General features: G+C 44.7%; 1 protein-coding gene and 1 long non-coding RNA gene across 4 annotated transcripts in view; one reads left to right on the forward strand and one right to left on the reverse strand.

Moving 5' to 3' along the window:
* Window positions 1-1,669, forward strand: part of LOC116704926 (uncharacterized) — a 20,584-nt gene extending 18,915 nt beyond the window's left edge. The window contains exon 4 of the long non-coding RNA XR_004335812.1: window positions 1,616-1,669. This is a non-coding gene — a long non-coding RNA (uncharacterized LOC116704926). The remainder of the gene's footprint in view (window positions 1-1,615) is intronic.
* Window positions 1-17,499, reverse strand: part of eys (eyes shut homolog) — a 175,281-nt gene that overhangs the window by 74,068 nt on the left and 83,714 nt on the right. For all 3 annotated transcript variants that reach the window (XM_032540683.1, XM_032540682.1, XM_032540685.1), the window contains 4 exons: window positions 10,596-10,767; window positions 10,174-10,252; window positions 3,780-3,979; window positions 69-193 (listed from right to left, as the gene is read on the reverse strand). In XM_032540683.1, coding sequence (XP_032396574.1) covers window positions 69-193; window positions 3,780-3,979; window positions 10,174-10,252; window positions 10,596-10,767 — 576 coding nt within the window. The remainder of the gene's footprint in view (window positions 1-68; window positions 194-3,779; window positions 3,980-10,173; window positions 10,253-10,595; window positions 10,768-17,499) is intronic.

The raw sequence follows: 17,499 nt of genomic DNA on the forward strand, positions 1-17,499 counted from the left end.
ATTGATATAATGTGGAAAAAAAAAAAAAAAGTAAACTGAGAAACTCACAGGACGTCTGCATGACTCACCTGACCTGCAGTGGCAGACATAGCTATTTATAAGATCTTGGCAAATGGCACCGTTGTGGCAGGGAGCTGAGCAACATTCGTTAACATCCAATTCACAGAAATCCCCCATGAAGCCTGGTGGACAGCTGAGAAAACATATCACATTTTAAATCTGTGAGACTGAGCGCTGTCACTTACGTCTGGTCGGTCTGACACACTGCATCTGTAAGAACTGCTAGCTGTCATTTATCAAAACAACTTTTTTAAGTCAGTTGTTGCATTGCATTTTAGATTTTATTATTTAAAATAAACAGCTGGAATCTTGAGAGACACAGCAGTGACATCAGTAAAGCAGACATTAAACTGAAAAAGTGGGTAAAATTCAAACCATTGATTTAATTTATTATTATTATTTTTAAAGGCACTACTTTTAAATAATTTATCATTTCAAGTCCTGTATAATATCTTTATAAAGAATCTGTGGAGACTTACAAAGTATCTGTTATCTAGTAAATATTTCTTATTTTATAATAATCTACACGTACAGTGTAATAACCTACTTTCTGTTGACAGTCATTCCTCAAACTGTGTCAATATAAGTGTGATGATTGTTATATTTCTATAACATATTGTCCTAATCTTCATTGCACTACACTTTATTTGAACAACTCATGTCCGTACATCCAGAGGCTCTCCTTAAAAAAGGAATAGCAATGTGTTAGTCAAACTTACAAATTGTCAGATAAATATTCATACTAAAACCAAAAACTTAGGAGTACAAAGAAACAAAGTACTTAGGAGTGCTGGCACAAGATATTTTCATTCCACCTGAATGAAGTTCAGAGAAAACACTGTTCAGCATTGTTGATGTGGCCATATGATTGCTCTCAAACTAAAGGCCCTGCTTTTGTCCATAGTTGGGATTAAATGAATATGGCCCTCGTGTTTATATCAATAATGCTAATTCACTTCTTTGACAAAACCTGGTCATGGCAAACAACACAAAAAAACTCACTACTAAAAACTCAACTTGAAACTAGAGACCTTATTTAAGAGGACGAGAATACATAATGGATCGATTCAGCAGTGCATAAATTCCACAGGCAAACAAAGTGGGAATATATAGGGGTGGTAGCCTAATGGTTTTCTGTTGTGGAGTTTGTGATTTGCAGGGGAAAAGCTACACCATGGAGCAAAGAGAGGTACCACGTTTTACCAAGTTTTGTAGGAGAGCAGTCATTTTCCAGATGGACAATGAGCCTGATCATGCATCAACGTTACCTGAGGCCAAAGGAAGACCAAGGTCTGCTGACTTGCATGGATTTCTAATTCACAGTCACCAGACCTTAAACCCGCTAAACATCTTTGGGAATATTTGACATCAGAAAAGGTGACAAAAGCAGAACAATGGGAATGAAACAATGCAGATTCTCCGTTTTACTAAAAAACCTAGTTGTTTTTTGTTATGATTGTTAGTTTTTTTGCTTTATTTATGAGGCTGAAATCCCTTTTTTGGCAATTAGGCTTTTGATGAGATCCGTGTGGCAGTGTTGATTAAATCACATAAGGGCCCTGACACACTAACCCGATGGCTGACCGTTGACAGAAAAGGCAGTTGGACTTACTGAGTTCCTGAGTTGGCCAAAAAAATGCAAATTCAGAAGACTTATAAATTTGACCAGTTTACATGTGAAACTACACAATGTATGGGTACTGACCTTTAACTAAGCCCTGCGGGACATGTGCAGTTTCAAAAAAAGGGCCTTCAGAACATACCGAAGGCAGATGATGGGATGAACGCGTCAAGTGGGTCTGGTTTCTCTGGAAATTCAAAGCCAGACTGTTTCAGCATGTTTAGAATAGGATCTCATATTTTACTAAAATAGTTGACTGAAACGTGTTTCTGAAAACATTTTAAGCGAGAAATAGACCATGCAGTTGCTGAAGCTGTCTTCATTTCAGATTTTCGTTAAAATTTGGGAGAATCAAGTCACGCTGATCCCGCTTGTCATTTTCGGGTTTGCATTCTTTTAGCCCGACTGCCGGCAGCGCTTGCCTTCCGACAAAGCATATCAGGTCAACCAAAATGAAGGCTGCTGGCCCCTCCGATGGACAATGGCACGGAACACACCAAACAGACTCGAGTCACCGACTTTGCCACAGTGTCCGACGGCCGACTGACCACCATAATAGAGAGAGAATGGAGTGGTTTTGAGGCCATTTGCTGTACAGGTGTGAAATTGAATGTGTACCACTTCACACAAAACATGCAGATAAAACAACACTGTATTTCATGTACTGCAGATGAGGTCTGACCAAGAAACCATTGCATGACTGATTTTATATTTTAGGCAATTAGTTTATGTGCTAGCCTGAACAAAACCCTCTCCATTCAAGTGAAACAAATATGTGAATGTACAAAACATGCTTGCCTCTGAAGCATATATGTTAATGTGATCCCAGCCTGTGATGTAAATGTAAACAGCAGGGTAGCCTTCTCCACAAAAACACAAGACTGGAACCTACTGTCACTCAAACGCATCAGTCTGTACAGTACCACAAAACATTTAATTTGATATCCAAATTCAGCAAAATAATCCTCTATTCTGGAAGGTGCACACAAAGCACAATCATGTTGCAAATCAGCAGGACATTAAAGGACATTGGTTGTCCTTACTGTGCATATTTATCTGTGAATGCACAAAATATACTACATTGCCTCCTTGTAATATATACACAAATTCACCTACAACAAAGTAAACATAAAAACTGCTGTGCTGAGGCAGTAGGCAATCTAGTGCATCAATAACAGCATAAAGTGCACCAATCTATTTGGAGTTGTGGTAGTCTAGGATATATTAGATCATGACACTGAGTACATAGAAGCACAAGGTTAGACAATGTAATTAACTGTAAGGCATCCAGGGAGCTGCTGTGTCAGATCTGCACACACTTACTACATACACCTTGTATTCAGATACACTTCATCACACAGGGGAGAGAATGTCAGCAATTAAAAAATGATGCTTCACTTGCAGCCAACCAGGAGTACTGCTAGTGTACTATGAATGCACAGTTATACTCACAAGAAAGGTGCATTCAAGCACAATATGTATTTTATGTTGGAGACAAGGACAAATCCCAGTTCACCAACACCAATTATAACATAAGAGGATGCAAATTCAGAAGTCTTATAATTTTGACCAGTTTACATGTGAAACTCCGAAATGTTTGGGTACTGACGTTTAACTAAGCTGTGTGGCAGATGTACAGTGTCATGTGGCAGTTTACAATGATGACTGTAGCATATTTATCATTTTTTTAAATGTTTTTTAAAACAACAGATCCTTGACTCAGAAAGAAGTAGACAAAATGTGGTAAGTTAGTTAGCCAAACATTGCAGCTAATGCCAGAACAGATAAACACGCAATTTTGCTGTTGCTGTTGTATTTGCAGTTTTGGAAAGGCTAAAAAAGACCACCCTTGAAACTCATTAAGTGCCAAGTGTCCCTCTTAGTACAGCTCCATGTATACCACCATAGCATGCAGAGAAATCCAACGCGTTCCAGGCTTGTCGTGCCTTGTTACGTTATATTTAAGCTATCTGTCCAGGCTGCACTCAGCAGAGCAATGTTCCCATCAACTCATATTATTACATGACTCCATCCAGAAACAATATGTCAGTATCATTACATCAAAGCAATATAATACTTTAACAGTAGGCCAACTCACCTGCATGTAAAGTTTGATCCCTCACCATCAAGGCAGGAGGCTCCATTGAAACACAGTGAGACATTAAAAGCGGCATCTTTGCAGACATCTATATCGTTCTCACAAGTTTTCCCTGTGTAACCATCCTGACAGAAGCATGCATATTTATCAATGAGATCCACACATGATCCTCCATGCAAACAGGGACTGAAAGCACACTCCTGGAAATGAAAGACAAAAGCACTTTACCAATACATACTAAAAGTAAATATTCTTGACAAATTCAACCACACAAGGCGTAATTCTGTGGTTAAAAATAAAAAGATGACAACTTTTGTTTAGAATTAATTGTTTAAAGCAGATGATCAGATTATCCAAAGAACTAAATGCTCACAGACAGAGACCTGTAAGCAACACATGTTTTATCTCAGGAGTCGTTAGTTACTTTGGTAACTCCAGATTCTATTAGTATAGGCGTAGCCCTCCTCCTGTCTACGCTATTGGGTTTACTTCGCGCATGCGCAGTCGTGAAGATTTTCTTTCCCGCCCTAGCGTCCAGCTCGGGCCTCAACTACGTCCGCATTTACTGCATATATACAGAGCGGACCCGTTTTTCGACTCCCAAAACACACTTTTTCTTCAACTAATGTTCAGGAGCATGGCCCGGACCTTAGAGGGCTACGCCTATACTAATAGAATCTGGAGTTACCAAGTAACTAACGTCTATTTCGTATGCTTCGCCCTCTAAGGCTACGCTATTGGTTAGGGCGAAGCTGATGTAGTCAATGCCACCTGCGGCACAAGGTCCAACAACCGAACATACACCACATTGTCCCACGCAACAATGTACGAGGCAGTCAGAGTCATTCTTCTGAAAAGCCGCCCTGCCAATGGCGTGGCCGGAAAGGTTCATGTGGCCCGCATATGATGCAGTTAAACTGATTAATGGGGTTAAGCGTGATTGATCCTGTCGCGCATGCAACGGAGAGACATGATTACCTCCGTGCGTGCAACATGATTATGACAATGTATGAGATAAAAACTGTGTCTCACAAGAAATACCCCAGGTACAGGAGGTGAGACAGCAGAGCAGGGTCATTCAGCACTATGTGTAAGGATATGGCAACATCAAGGCATCCGCTTTTTTTTTTTTTTTTTTTTTGCACATCAGCGCGGCATTACGCGTCACTGACTGTGGACAAAACCGCATGAACATGGAAGATTCAGACATATCTCGCAGATAAAAGCGTGAAGGGCACGGGGAAGCCCAGGACTGCCGCGCAAATGTCGGCTACTGCCATGCCTTTAAATAGAGCCGCAGACGCCGACAGACCCTCGTAGAGTGACCCCGAATGTCTTGGGGGCTCTTTCCCTTCCGAGCTATAAGCCTGGGTTAGCCTCGCACAGCCATGGAGACAGACGCTGTTTTGAGAGGGCTGATCCTTGGGAGTGTTCTCTATAATGCACAAACAGCTGCTGAGTTTTCCTGATATTTGCCGTGGTAAATGTTTTGTGACAGAGCGCCACCGGACACAACCGGTGGGAAGCCTCCTCCGCACCGTTAGCGGTGAGGTGGGGGAAAAACCCTCGGGGAAAACACCCTTGACCGAAAAAACTAGTTAAAGTCTTCGGTGTGAAGGAGGGATTTGGCTGTAAGGTGGCTGCGCTCCCGTCCCCTCTAATGGAGAGGCAGGACGGAGAAACTGACAGTGCACATAAATCACTCACTCTTTGGCCACGTGGCAAGGAGAAGTGCTGTCTTAAGCGACAGCATTCTAGCGAAGCCTGTGTCAAGGGCTCAAAGGGGGGCTTCCCCAGAGCCGCAGCACCAAGCTAGGTCCCATTGGGGGGCAGGGGGCGAACAGCCGGTTTTTGACGCCTAACCCCCTTCAGGAAACGTTTCACCAGGGGATGCCAAAAACTGTCCTCTCACCGAAACCTTCGTGACAGGAGAGATGGCTGCTGCGTATGCTTTGACTGTAGATGGAGCCAATCATTATCCACCAGAGTTTGTAGGTACGTCAGCACACGAGAGGTAGGGGACACGATGTGGGGTCTGCGTCCCTCTCTGTGCACCAGCGCTGGAAGGCAGACCACGCCCTGCGTAGCCTGCTATGGGTAGAGGGGTTCTGGAGCCCTGTATGTGCGTACCACGGCGGGGGGCAAGCCTAATCTCTGTAAGCGCTCCCGCTCAGCAACCAGCACCCCCAGTCTCTGATTTTCACTGGGAGATCAGATCGCACACCGTTCAGCTGCGATAGTGCGTCTCTCCGCCACGGAATCTGCCAGGGGAGCCCACAGCAGCTGAACGAGGGTTGGGAACCAGGACGCGCTCTTGCGCTCCGTGTGCCACCAGAACAATTACAGATCCTCCTCCTGGACGCGCTCCAGGAGGCGAGGATCAGGGGGACCGGGGAAAAGCATATAGAGGGTTTTGGGCCAGGGTTTGTGGGAAAGGCGTCTACGCGAGGGGAGTCCCGCGCGGTCAAGGAGAACCACAGTGTGCACTGTGTGTTCTCTCATGAAGCGAACAGATCCACCTCCGCTTCCCCGAACCTGCTCCATAACGTTTACGATAGTGGGATTCAATCTCCACTCGTTGTGGGGGGCCCCCCCCCGACTCAAGTCGCTGCCCGTTTCAAAATCCCGGGGATATATCTGCTTTGAGAGACAAGGTGGCTGTGCGCCCACAGCAGGAGGCGTCTGGCTATTTCTAACAGCCGGCTGGACGTATCCGCCCTGGCGTTTATGAATGCGCCGCCGGGTTGTTGTCCGTCGTACTACACATGCCTCCCCGTCACCACTGGTGTAAAGTGTTTCAACACCTTCAACACACGTGGACAGCTCCAGGCAGTTTATGTGAGGAGGGGGAGGAGGCCAGGCCCCTCCCACCACTGTGACTCCACATTCCCCCCCAGCCAGTGAGGGACCGTCTGTGTCACCGTCACATTGACGTCCTTTGCCCAGGAACCCCGGAAGACAGGTTTGGACTCCCCAGTATGCCAGGTCTGATTGGAGGGAATGAGGGATGACAGCATTCGCCATTTGTGGCAATGGGATCGAGCCCTGGCGGTGAAACCACCTCTGGACTTTCCTCATGTGGAGGAGACCCAGGGGGACCCCGTGTGTGCCGCGGACATCATGCCCAAGAGCCGCATAACTGACAGCGCTGGCCTGTCGCGCGCGGCCTGAACGGGACAACGAAGAAGTCAGGGCTTCCTGCCTCGGTGCTGACAGCCTGGCTCTCATGCTGATCGAGCTCATGTCTACGCCCAGATAAACTATCGATTGTGCGGGGACGAGGCGCTCTTCTTCCAATTTATGGCAAAACCCAGCGTTTGTAGGTGCGCAAACCTCCATAGTGTGCAGCGCCGCCCCGCTCCCGAGAGGGGGCTAGAATAGCGATCGTCCAAGTAAAAGAGGACTCTGATGCCCTCTCCCGTAGAGGCTGGAGCGCGTTTCCATGCACTTGGAAGGTGCGGGGGCTAGTGAGTGATCCAACGGCAGCCGTTGAACTGGAAACGGGCCCCTTGAAGGAGAAGCGCAGGAATTTCCTGTGCCTATGATTTGGATGGAAAGTAAGCTTCTTTCAGATCCACGGATTAAACCATTCGTTGGGGCGCACACATTCCAACACGTGCTGATGGTGAGCATGTGGAAGGGGCGCTCCATGACATACCGGTTGAATTTCGACAGGTCGGATGGGACGCAGTCCTCCTGACTTCTTCGGGGTAGAGAAATAGCGAGAGTAAAAACCCTCGTTCCTCCCCTGGAGGACGCGGAAATAGCTCCGCTCGCCAGCAACCCTTCTAACCTGACGTCATTGCGTCTGACTCTGCCAGGGATGAAACCGTCGTCTCCAACACACCCGCGAAAGGGGCGGGGGGAGGCGACTGGAGTGTGTAACCCCGTGTTATCAGCTTTACATCCACGGTCCATGTGTGTCAAGCCCATCATGCCGCGCTGCACTCTACAGTGGGCGAGCACATGTCTGAGTGTTGTCACCGACATGGCAAGCAGGGAGCGCAGAGCCACTCCCGCCGCTGGCGAGACGAGTGATCGCGTCGCCCAGCCCATGGTAGGCTTTTTCGAAAGGGCAGTGGCCGGTCGCCGCCGTGTGGGCGGGAGCGTCACTGGGTTAACCCGACCCCCGCCCGCCGGCATCGCCGTGGGGGAGGTGGTGGACAAGCGTCGTCGTCCCCCGTGGGAGGACCTCATTTCCGCTGCCTCCACGGGGACGCAGTGGCCCCCCGCTCGCGCGACGGCCTGGTGTGTTCTTGTGTGGGGAACAACTCTAACAGTGCCCTGTTTAGAGCAAACAGGGACTGTTCGGCTGCGTGCAGTTGACGGCCGTGTGGGCATCGTCTGTCCTGCGGAGGGGACCGTGGGGGCCCCGACGCCGAGCTTGGGAGAGACCAGCCGCAGCCGATGCTGCGGGCGCTTCCGCTTGTGACGGTTGTCATGGCGACGGTGGTGTGGTTGAGGAGGAGCCTTCCACGAGCCGCCTCCGAAGCCGCTCGGCGTCCTCCGCCGCTTGATGGAGATGAGACGGCAGTTCTGTAGGCGCGGCCCAATAGTCCATCGGGGCGATGGGACCGTACAGAAGCTCGCTTCTAATGTCCGCTGGCAGCTGAGACATGTGGAGCCAGATGTTTTCGCTGGGCCCAGTCTGCCCAACCATCACCCTGGACAGCGCCACCCGTGGACGCCTGGGTCAGGGTAAGGATGGCGGTCATAGCCTTACAATCTCCGTGGCAAGCTCCGAGGGAGGGCGCCGGAGTTGTGGCCATCGCGGAGGCGGCGGAAGGCCAGTAAGCGATGTTTTTTGTGCCGCCAGCCCCGGGGCGGCACATTGGTGGGCCCGTCAGTGACTTGAGCGCACACTTATCCTGGGGAGAGGGAGGCGTGGGCTTCCGTGGCCGAAGAAAGTAGCTTTCGGAAGCAAATGGACGCCCAGGCTCCCTCCAGGGAGGGACTGAAGGAAAACCTGCGTCCGTATCGCCCTGAACCCGAGTAAACGGGCATCGGAGACGGGAGCCTTCAGTTTCCCCCTGGGAGAAAGCCTCCTCCACAAATGGCCAAGCTCCGCGAAGCGCGGCCAGAGTGGGGCCCGTGAAGAGGGCGGCTCCTGGGCATAAACATCACCGCTCAAAAGGCCGCGAGCGGGGGCTGCAGCTCCCGGGAGCGCTATGCTCTAAGCTCCGCCGCCCTCCTTATGATCTCCGGCAGGTCGGCGAAGAGAGCCTTAGCGTGGAGGCTGGAGCCGGTGGGGCAAAGGGAAGGCCCTCGGGCGGTGCCCCAGGCCGTTCGGGAGACGGAGAGAGCTCCAGCGGGAAAGCATCAATCGCCGTCTCGAGCCCAATCCCCCCAAGGAGGAGGGGGACCTCCCAGAGGGGAGGAGGGGAAACCGGTGAGGGCGCTGTCAGAAGGCGGAGTCAGCGGACTCATGCTCGTCGAAAACGCCGTCCGTCAGCGGCTCCAAGGTGCCGCCGGATTCCTGTCTGTCTGCCCAGCTGCCGTCTCCGTCCCCGCCAGCCTGGCAACCAGAAAAGCTCCCGCCCGTCAGTTAGCTCTTTAGACGACAGGCGGGCGCAAAACTGGCAAGGCGTGGCGGTGAGAGCCTGGCCGCGTGAACGGCACCCAGGCAGGCCTCGCAACGGGTTGAGGGCCGCGGAAGGATGTAGCCGGTCCGGCAGGAGGGGCAGACACGGGCACCGGCGGAAGGTTTGAGCTTGACTTCATACTGCGAAGTTAAAGAAAAAGTGGGAGTCGAACAACGGTCCCTCTGTATAGCAGTAAATGCGACGTAGTTGAGGCCCGACTGGACGCTAGGGCGGGAAAGAAATCTTCACGACTGCGCCATGCGCGAAGGGATAAACCCAATAGCGTAGCCCTTAGAGGGCGAAGCCTATACAAAATAGAACCAGCATAACCTGTGGTTTAAATCAATTAGGCAGTCTAAGCAATTTCTTTTCATCAGGTGTTTGTACAACACATGCATGGTCTTGGTAGTTGAATTGATGCATCTTGTAGAAAAAATTGATAGTCTTAGTGACACCAAAGTAAGTAAAGATGATTTATATAGCACTTTTCACAGATAAAAATCACAAAGTGCTTTACAATAAATTGGAATATGATAAATGGAAGACATAAAAATACAAGGAAAACATAAGTACATAACATCAGACGGATAAATCCCTAGATAAAAGCCCTAGTCTAACTAAAAGCCTGTTTGAATAGTAAAGTCTTCAACTGCTTTTTAAAAGAATCAGAATTTGAACAATGTAAAGAGAGCGCCAGTGCATTCCACAGCCTAGGAGCCATTGCCTAAAAAGATTGATCTCCTCTGGTTTTAAAATGAGTGCGGGGGACCACTAAAAAAAAGCTGCTTTAATATTAATGAAGTTCAACTCACGTCAATGTTTGTTTCACATCTGCTTCCAGTCCATCCAGATTCACAAAGACAAGAGTATGAATATACTCCATCTTCACAGCTGACAAGACCACAACAGATTGAGGTTAGAATTTAACTATTCTACGGTATGAAATCAACCAAAAGCCATTTGTACATGCAGGTCTTTTGCTGTACAGTTCATGCAGAATCCTTAGAGAGAGCTATAATCTTTTGAACAAATGAGTATTTCCCCTTGAACGGAATTAATGACTGTAATTTGGAGACCACTGAGACAACCTGTAAGCACGTCACATTAGATCCTTACAACATGTGACACATGTCTCCACTCAGTGTGCTGGCAAGGAGTGTAATTAAAAATAATTCAATGCAATTTCTGCAGTGCATTTGCGGTCTGTTTTAAATGAGGGTGAAAAAATCGGTACCTCCCATGAAGACAAGGCTCTGACATGCATTCATCAATGTTGGTTTCACAGTGGATTCCAATGAAGCCATCAGGACACATGCAGTGGTATCGATTATGCGCATCAATACATTTCCCACGATTTCGGCACGGGTTTGAAACACACTCATCAATGTTAACTTCACACCATGGCCCTGGGAAATGAAGCATACTTAAGTAAGAAATTACACATTCAACAATGTAATAAGAAAAATATCTGTTTAGTACTTTGTCTTTACATTAAATAAACAAACAACCTGAGTTTTGATAAGTCTACAACTGCGTTTTGGATCTCTGGAGACATCTATGCACATGCTTGGGGACATGGTCCCATTTTCACACTGTTTTTTTTTGTTAGACAAACAGAGGAATAAACTGTACTGGCTATGTTTACTGCAACGAGGGAATATGTTCACAAAATGCATCAGTATGGCTCTTTCATGTTTTTAATAGTTTCTGGATGCAGTGGAGGTCTGTGGCAGAGATAATCTACTGTATACCAGGCTGAGGCTACAAAGACTTGTCAGAATGAAGTTATTGTTGTTGGTATTGATGGTTGTCTTTTCATGGGATGTGTTGATCATCATAAAAAAAATTACAAAAAATTGAAACCTTCAATGGTAACCATGCGGTAAACATGCAGTTGTCAAGCATGTAACAAGAAAAAGAAAAACTGTGTATCCCATTGACTATTTTAACTGCTTTGCCAGCATCCTTCATCATTTTCCAATAGATCTAAAGGATGTGATTCACATCAAGGTCAAACTACCTACTTTTCTTTTTCTGAAAATAATGTATTTTTGAGATTGCATTGTAACTGTGATCTTTATCATGACTAATTCTGATTCTAAAGCAGAGGAAATTGTACGGTTGTACTATCTTCAAGCAATCTGGATGAATTTAAAGCTGCTCAAGGCCATTTTTTGGCACAAACTTGCACTAAAGAACATCTCATCCATTAGAACTGCTCATTTCTGCCCAATGGAAATTCTAGCAGCAGGTCTGTACATTTCTCCGTCAACAGAGAGAGAAACCTAAAGGACCATAGGTATCTGGACACTGGACACGTTTTAGCCTGATAAGTACAAATTTGTACAGCATTCTTTATAATATTATAGTTATGAAAGTGTTAAGTATACAATTTGTAGATAAATGAAAAGCCACCAGAATAGTCATTTTAGATCAAACAGCATACTGTCCAGATTAAGCAGCTTCAACAGCATGACATGTTTTTACTCTCTGGTCTCTTTGGTAACCTTTGAAATAAAGTGATCACAGACTGGCTGGGATGGTAAACACAAGTGTGCTGAGAGTTGCTGAGTAGTTAACTTATATTGCATTACCTCAAGTTACCTCTTGTTTACATATTATTCCAACATTATTGAACATCCCTTGAATGTTTTTAATGAAATGGGTTTTCTATGAATAAACATGTTTCACCAAGACAGCCCCTCCACACCCAGAGCTTTAAGCATTTCTGGACGGATCTCCTCCATCCCTGGGGCTTTGCCACAGTGGAGTTGTTTAACTACCTCATCAACTTCCCATGGGCCCACCACCTGTGGGAGGAACCGCTGGGGTCGGGTGCGCTGCCACATGGGTGCGGTGAAGGTCAGGGGCCTCAACGGACCAGACCCGGGCGGCAGAGGCTGGCTCTGGGGACGTGGAATATCACCTCTCTGTGGGGGAAGGAGCCGGAGCTAGTGCGGGAGGTGGAGCGCTACCAGTTAGATCTGGTGGGGCTTACCTATTACAGTCTTTGTTCTGGAACCAAACTTCCTGGATAGGGGTTAGACTCTGTCCTACTCTGGAGTTGCCCAGGGTGTGAGGCGCCTGGTGGGTGTGGGGATACTCTTAAGCCCCCGGATGAGCGCCTCTGCGTTTGGAGTTTACCCCGGTGGACGAGAGGGTTGCCTCCCTACGCCTGCGGGTGATTGGGGGGGGGAACTCTGAATGTTGTTTGTGCAAACAAGACCTTGGAGTATTCGGCCTTCTTGGAGACCTTGAATGGAGTCCTGTATAGGGCTCCAGTGGGGGACTCCATAGTTCTGCTGGGGGATTTCAACACACAAGTGGGCAATGGTGGAGATACATGGAGAGGCGTGATTGGGAGGAACAGCCTCGCTGATCTAAACCAGAGTGGTTATCTGCTGTTGGATTTCTGTGCTAGTCATGGATTGTCTATAACAAACACCATGTTCAAACATAGGGATGCTCATAAGTGTATGTGGTACCAGAGCACCCTAGGCCAAAGCTCAATAATCAATTTCATAATTATTTCATCTGATCTGAAGCCGTATGTTTTGGACACTCGGGTGAAGAGAGGTGCAAAGCTGTCAACTGATCACTATCTGGTGGTGAGTTGGGTCAGGGGGTGGGGGAAGACTCTGGACAAACCTGGTAAGCCCAAACGGCTAGTGTGGGTAAATTGGGAACGTCTGGAGGAGGCCCCTGTTCAACAGACTTTCAACTCACACCTCCAGCGGAGCTTTTTGTGCATCCCTGTTGAGGCTGGGAGCATAAACCTAAGTGGACAATGTTCAAAGTTTCCATTGCTAAAGCTGTGGTGGAGAGCTGTGGTCTTAGGGTCTTAAGTGCCTCAAGGGGCGGTAACCCACGAACACCCAGGTGGACACCGGTGGTCAGGGAAGCCAAACGACTGAAGAAGGAGTCTTTCCAGGATATGCTATCCCGGAGGGATCCAGAGGCAGTTGCAAGGTACCGAAGGGCCTGAAGGGCTGCAGCCTCTGCCGTGAAAGAGGCAAAGCAATGGGTGTGGGAGAAGTTCGTAGAAGACATGGAGAAAGACTTTAAACCTTTCTAGAAATAATAGAAATAGAAAGTTGTTCAATCTGTCAACAGAGCTTACATTGCTGATGATAGGACTAATGATTAGCAACTGAAACATGTTGTTATATGTAGTATAAAAACATAAAAACAGATCTTTAATGAAAGGGAAATGACAGATAAGCTGCTAAAACCCCATACTAACACTTGGCTCAAAACGTTGGCTCTCCAATATCTAAAACAGAACTTGATGAATCAATTTTTTGATAAACAGAAAAAAGAATTCTGAACAATTGTGATTTGATTAATCATTTAAGTAGTTATGCAAAAATACCATTCATACATTCACTGGAATATAAGCATTTGTGGCTTTTTTCAAAAAGATATCTGTGACTTCAAAATGAATTGGTCTGTTGGTTCAATAAAACAAGCATATTGACTCGAATTTGCTTTGGGCTCTGACAAAATGCGCATTTTTCGGGATTTTATTAAGAATCAATTAATTTAAGAATTGAACATATTAATGTATCATACAAATAATTGTTAGCTGTAGCAATAACTTAAACAATATTTCATGGTTACATCTTCAGTTTAAATTCAACAATTACTTGCGGTTGCGTTGAATTTAAGTGATAATCCATTGTCTTTGTTCTACTGATAGTAGAGTGCTAAAAGAAAGTGTAGTTCATTGAAGTACTGACAGCTGATGTAATTAAATTATTTCCTACAAAAGTGAACAAATTTACTAAATACAAACTATTAACATAAAGATGCATGGGGCAGCCTCTCGCTCACCAAGTAAGAGCGTTCAGCCATGTTGGCTGAGTCCTGCAGAGGCCCAGGTTCAAATCCGACCTGCAGCATTTTGCTGCGAGTCATCCCCAATCTCTCTCCCGTATATATATATATATATATATATATATATATATATATATATATATATTCAGTTCAGTTCAGTTTATCCTGTGTCCCAGAAGAGCAATTTGTATGCAGCACAAAGAGATCACACGAGAATATGCAACACAAACCACACAACAATTTACACAATAAAAACAGCAATAAAGACATCAGCTTCAGCCTGAGTTTAAGAATGAATAGTTGCAGAGTTGTGTCATAATGAGAGTAAAAAGAAGAACTACAAAAGTCAAACAATAGATCATGTTAATAAAATTAGATTGATAAGTAAATAAATACATAAATAAATAAATACAGGGGTTAGTTGGAGGCTGAAGTTCCAGAGGTAAATATCTCAAAATCTGGGCAAATAAAACCAAAGCTACCTGACCCTTTAAAGCGCCTTACACTGAATCAAAAATCAAAATGAACTAAATTAATCAGAAAAAAAGTGTGTCAAGTTAATTACATGATATATATGACCCAAGCCACTAAATAAGCAGTGTATGTACCCAAGGACCCAGTGAAATGCAGTGCTGGACTAATACAAAAGTGTGTTGCTTACTGTACACACTGTATATTCTTTCAGCTGTGTCTAGACAGTTTCATTTCTCATAAGGCCCAATGTACTCAGATGTTCTGACTCAAAGAGAACACATGAATTATTCTAAAAACAATGTATATCTTTACTGTCCATCAGCCACATTTAAGATACATGAGGATTCATTAAGTCAGCTTTACTTATACAGTTGATGATATTCATCATTCACGCAGATCTCACAAAAAGCAATAAGATAAGAAGAGAAATGAAGAGGAGGGGAGCGTTCATGCTGTGAAGTAAATCTCCCTTCTGCCAACAAATCAGAACACAGTGATGACTGTTTATAGTATCTAATTCATAGCAGGTGCTGTTCATTTGCTGAGGAATTGAGTGATACAAAATAATGACTGACCCATTGTTAATCATTTGGTTGAGACAGATGTAAACAAACATAGTGATAACTGTGGCAAAAAATATATTTCTTGCCTCCTGTGTTTTATCATGAAAGAGATTAAATAAACCATCCTTAGTGTACATAAAAACAATCATTGTGTTCTCTCATTACAGAATGTAAAACAGCTCCTTTCTTGTGCCAAACTAATAACTTGTCTCATTTAGCTAAAAGGAAAGCTATATTGCAACTGTAAAATTCACAGTTTATGACTACAGAGGTTAAAAACAGTCCGTCAACCCAAAATGATAACAGAAGGGTGCAACAGAAAATGCACTATGGATAATGTAATAAAGATGCGTGATGAGGGAAATTAAGCAATATGTAAAAAATCTCTTGTTCATTAAACATGCACATTTTTATGACACTTCTATCAGATTACCCATAGACTGATGCTCACATTTTGTATTTTGATGTTTTTATTTAGGTCAGAAGTCATTAAATACTTTAGTTTCTGGGCTGGTATTTCACACCCAATCTAAAACATTAAGAGGACTGAATTATGAATGAGATATGTGAGTAGACATTGAATGTTTAATGCTGCAGACTGGTCAATAAGTGTCTGAAATAACTTTTAAAATTAGAATACATAATAAGCACCAAAAATATACGTATAATTAACATACTAACTCATGGTAGCAAGAACTGTTGTAGTCTCCAATTGATACAATAAGTAAATTCCATTATTCCAGGTACATTAAATGTACAGTGTATCTCTAAAGCAACAGATCTCTGCAGAGGCTAAGTCACAAAGATAGAAATAATGACCAAATATAATTAATCAACTTCATCCAGCAAAAGACTGAATTTACTGAAGCCTTAATAGAAAACAGCATTGCCAGGGCCAGAACATCATCATCTGACAATGTGCTGACTGAGGAAGCTGCCTCAATGTGCTGATTGCACTCTACCATCACTCAAGGGAACATGCTCCTTAATGATGGGTGAAGAAGAGAAAACAGAAGGTGACGAATAGTGTGCTTAAACCGTGATTTATATAAAAACAATTACCCATTCATCATATCGCTGTAATGACTTTTGACCTCAGTACAGAGCACAGTGCCTACAGTATGTGCAGATTAATAATGCATTATTGGAATTGCAGTGCCTTTTAGACAAAACATCCTAAATAATGATCAAGAGAGCTGAGATCTTGGCAACTGCCAAGACTATCTTACAGTGTGAGAAAGGGCATGCTTTATAGTGTTTGTCAAGATGACACATGGAGAGCAAAATTACACTGTATATAGAAATTAAGCACATGGTTAGGTTAGAGGCAAAACGAAAAGGCTGTTATTGAACAAGTGATTTATATAGTCACACCTGGCTTGCTAAAAAGTTAGGAAAAGATAAAGATAAAAAAGTTTTTTTAATCTTAATGTCTAGCCTCAAAGTGGGTCATAGACACTTTTAGAAAGGCAAAAAATATATAAAAAAACATAGCTTAACATAGGGTTAATGGTCTGAGCATTTATACAGCAGAAAAAACATCTACATGAAATAATGTACCGACTCACTGACCAACCACTAAGAAAATTCAATATGAAAAGATGCAGGCGGGAATGAAGTGTCATTATATCTTAGTCACATCAATGAAAGTGAGTATGTATAGCACAAGGCTGATTTATTAGTAAGCAGCTTCAGCTGATACAGTCAAAATGAATGTTGGCATTCAATATGCGAAAAAAACACCTTTGACTACCCTGATGGCTGAAGCAAATAATATGATAATACCATCAGGTGACACAATGAGTTACCGAATTCCAGTAATAGAGGAGATGACACATGATACCATCAAAGCAAACTAACATTTCAATCAATTCCAATCAGGCTGCACAAACATGATTTGATGAATCAACTTAAGATGGCAAATTTACTATCAGAGTAGAATAAAAAGAAGTTACACAGCTACAGTAGCACCACCAACCCGTTTGTGTTTTTGTGAAAAGTTGCAATGCATTTGTATGTGTTACTAGTGCAAATATTTTGTATAAGTTCTAGTTTGTTTGAGCCAATCCAAACTGTATCCTCTGGCCGCTCGCTCTCTTGGGGAACCCTGTTTCCTCAGATGAGCTTAGAGCAACAGAAAAAGTAATGACTTGTACTATGCTGTGCGTAGGCCTAATAATAAAAGCTGCTTCTGTGGGATTTGGGCCATGTGTGTCAGGTTTGGCTCTCCAGAGTAGCAATACCTCAGAGATTTTGTCCACCCCC

This window comes from Etheostoma spectabile, chromosome 17, assembly GCF_008692095.1.
Source record: "Etheostoma spectabile isolate EspeVRDwgs_2016 chromosome 17, UIUC_Espe_1.0, whole genome shotgun sequence".
NCBI classification, from domain to species: domain Eukaryota; kingdom Metazoa; phylum Chordata; class Actinopteri; order Perciformes; family Percidae; genus Etheostoma; species Etheostoma spectabile.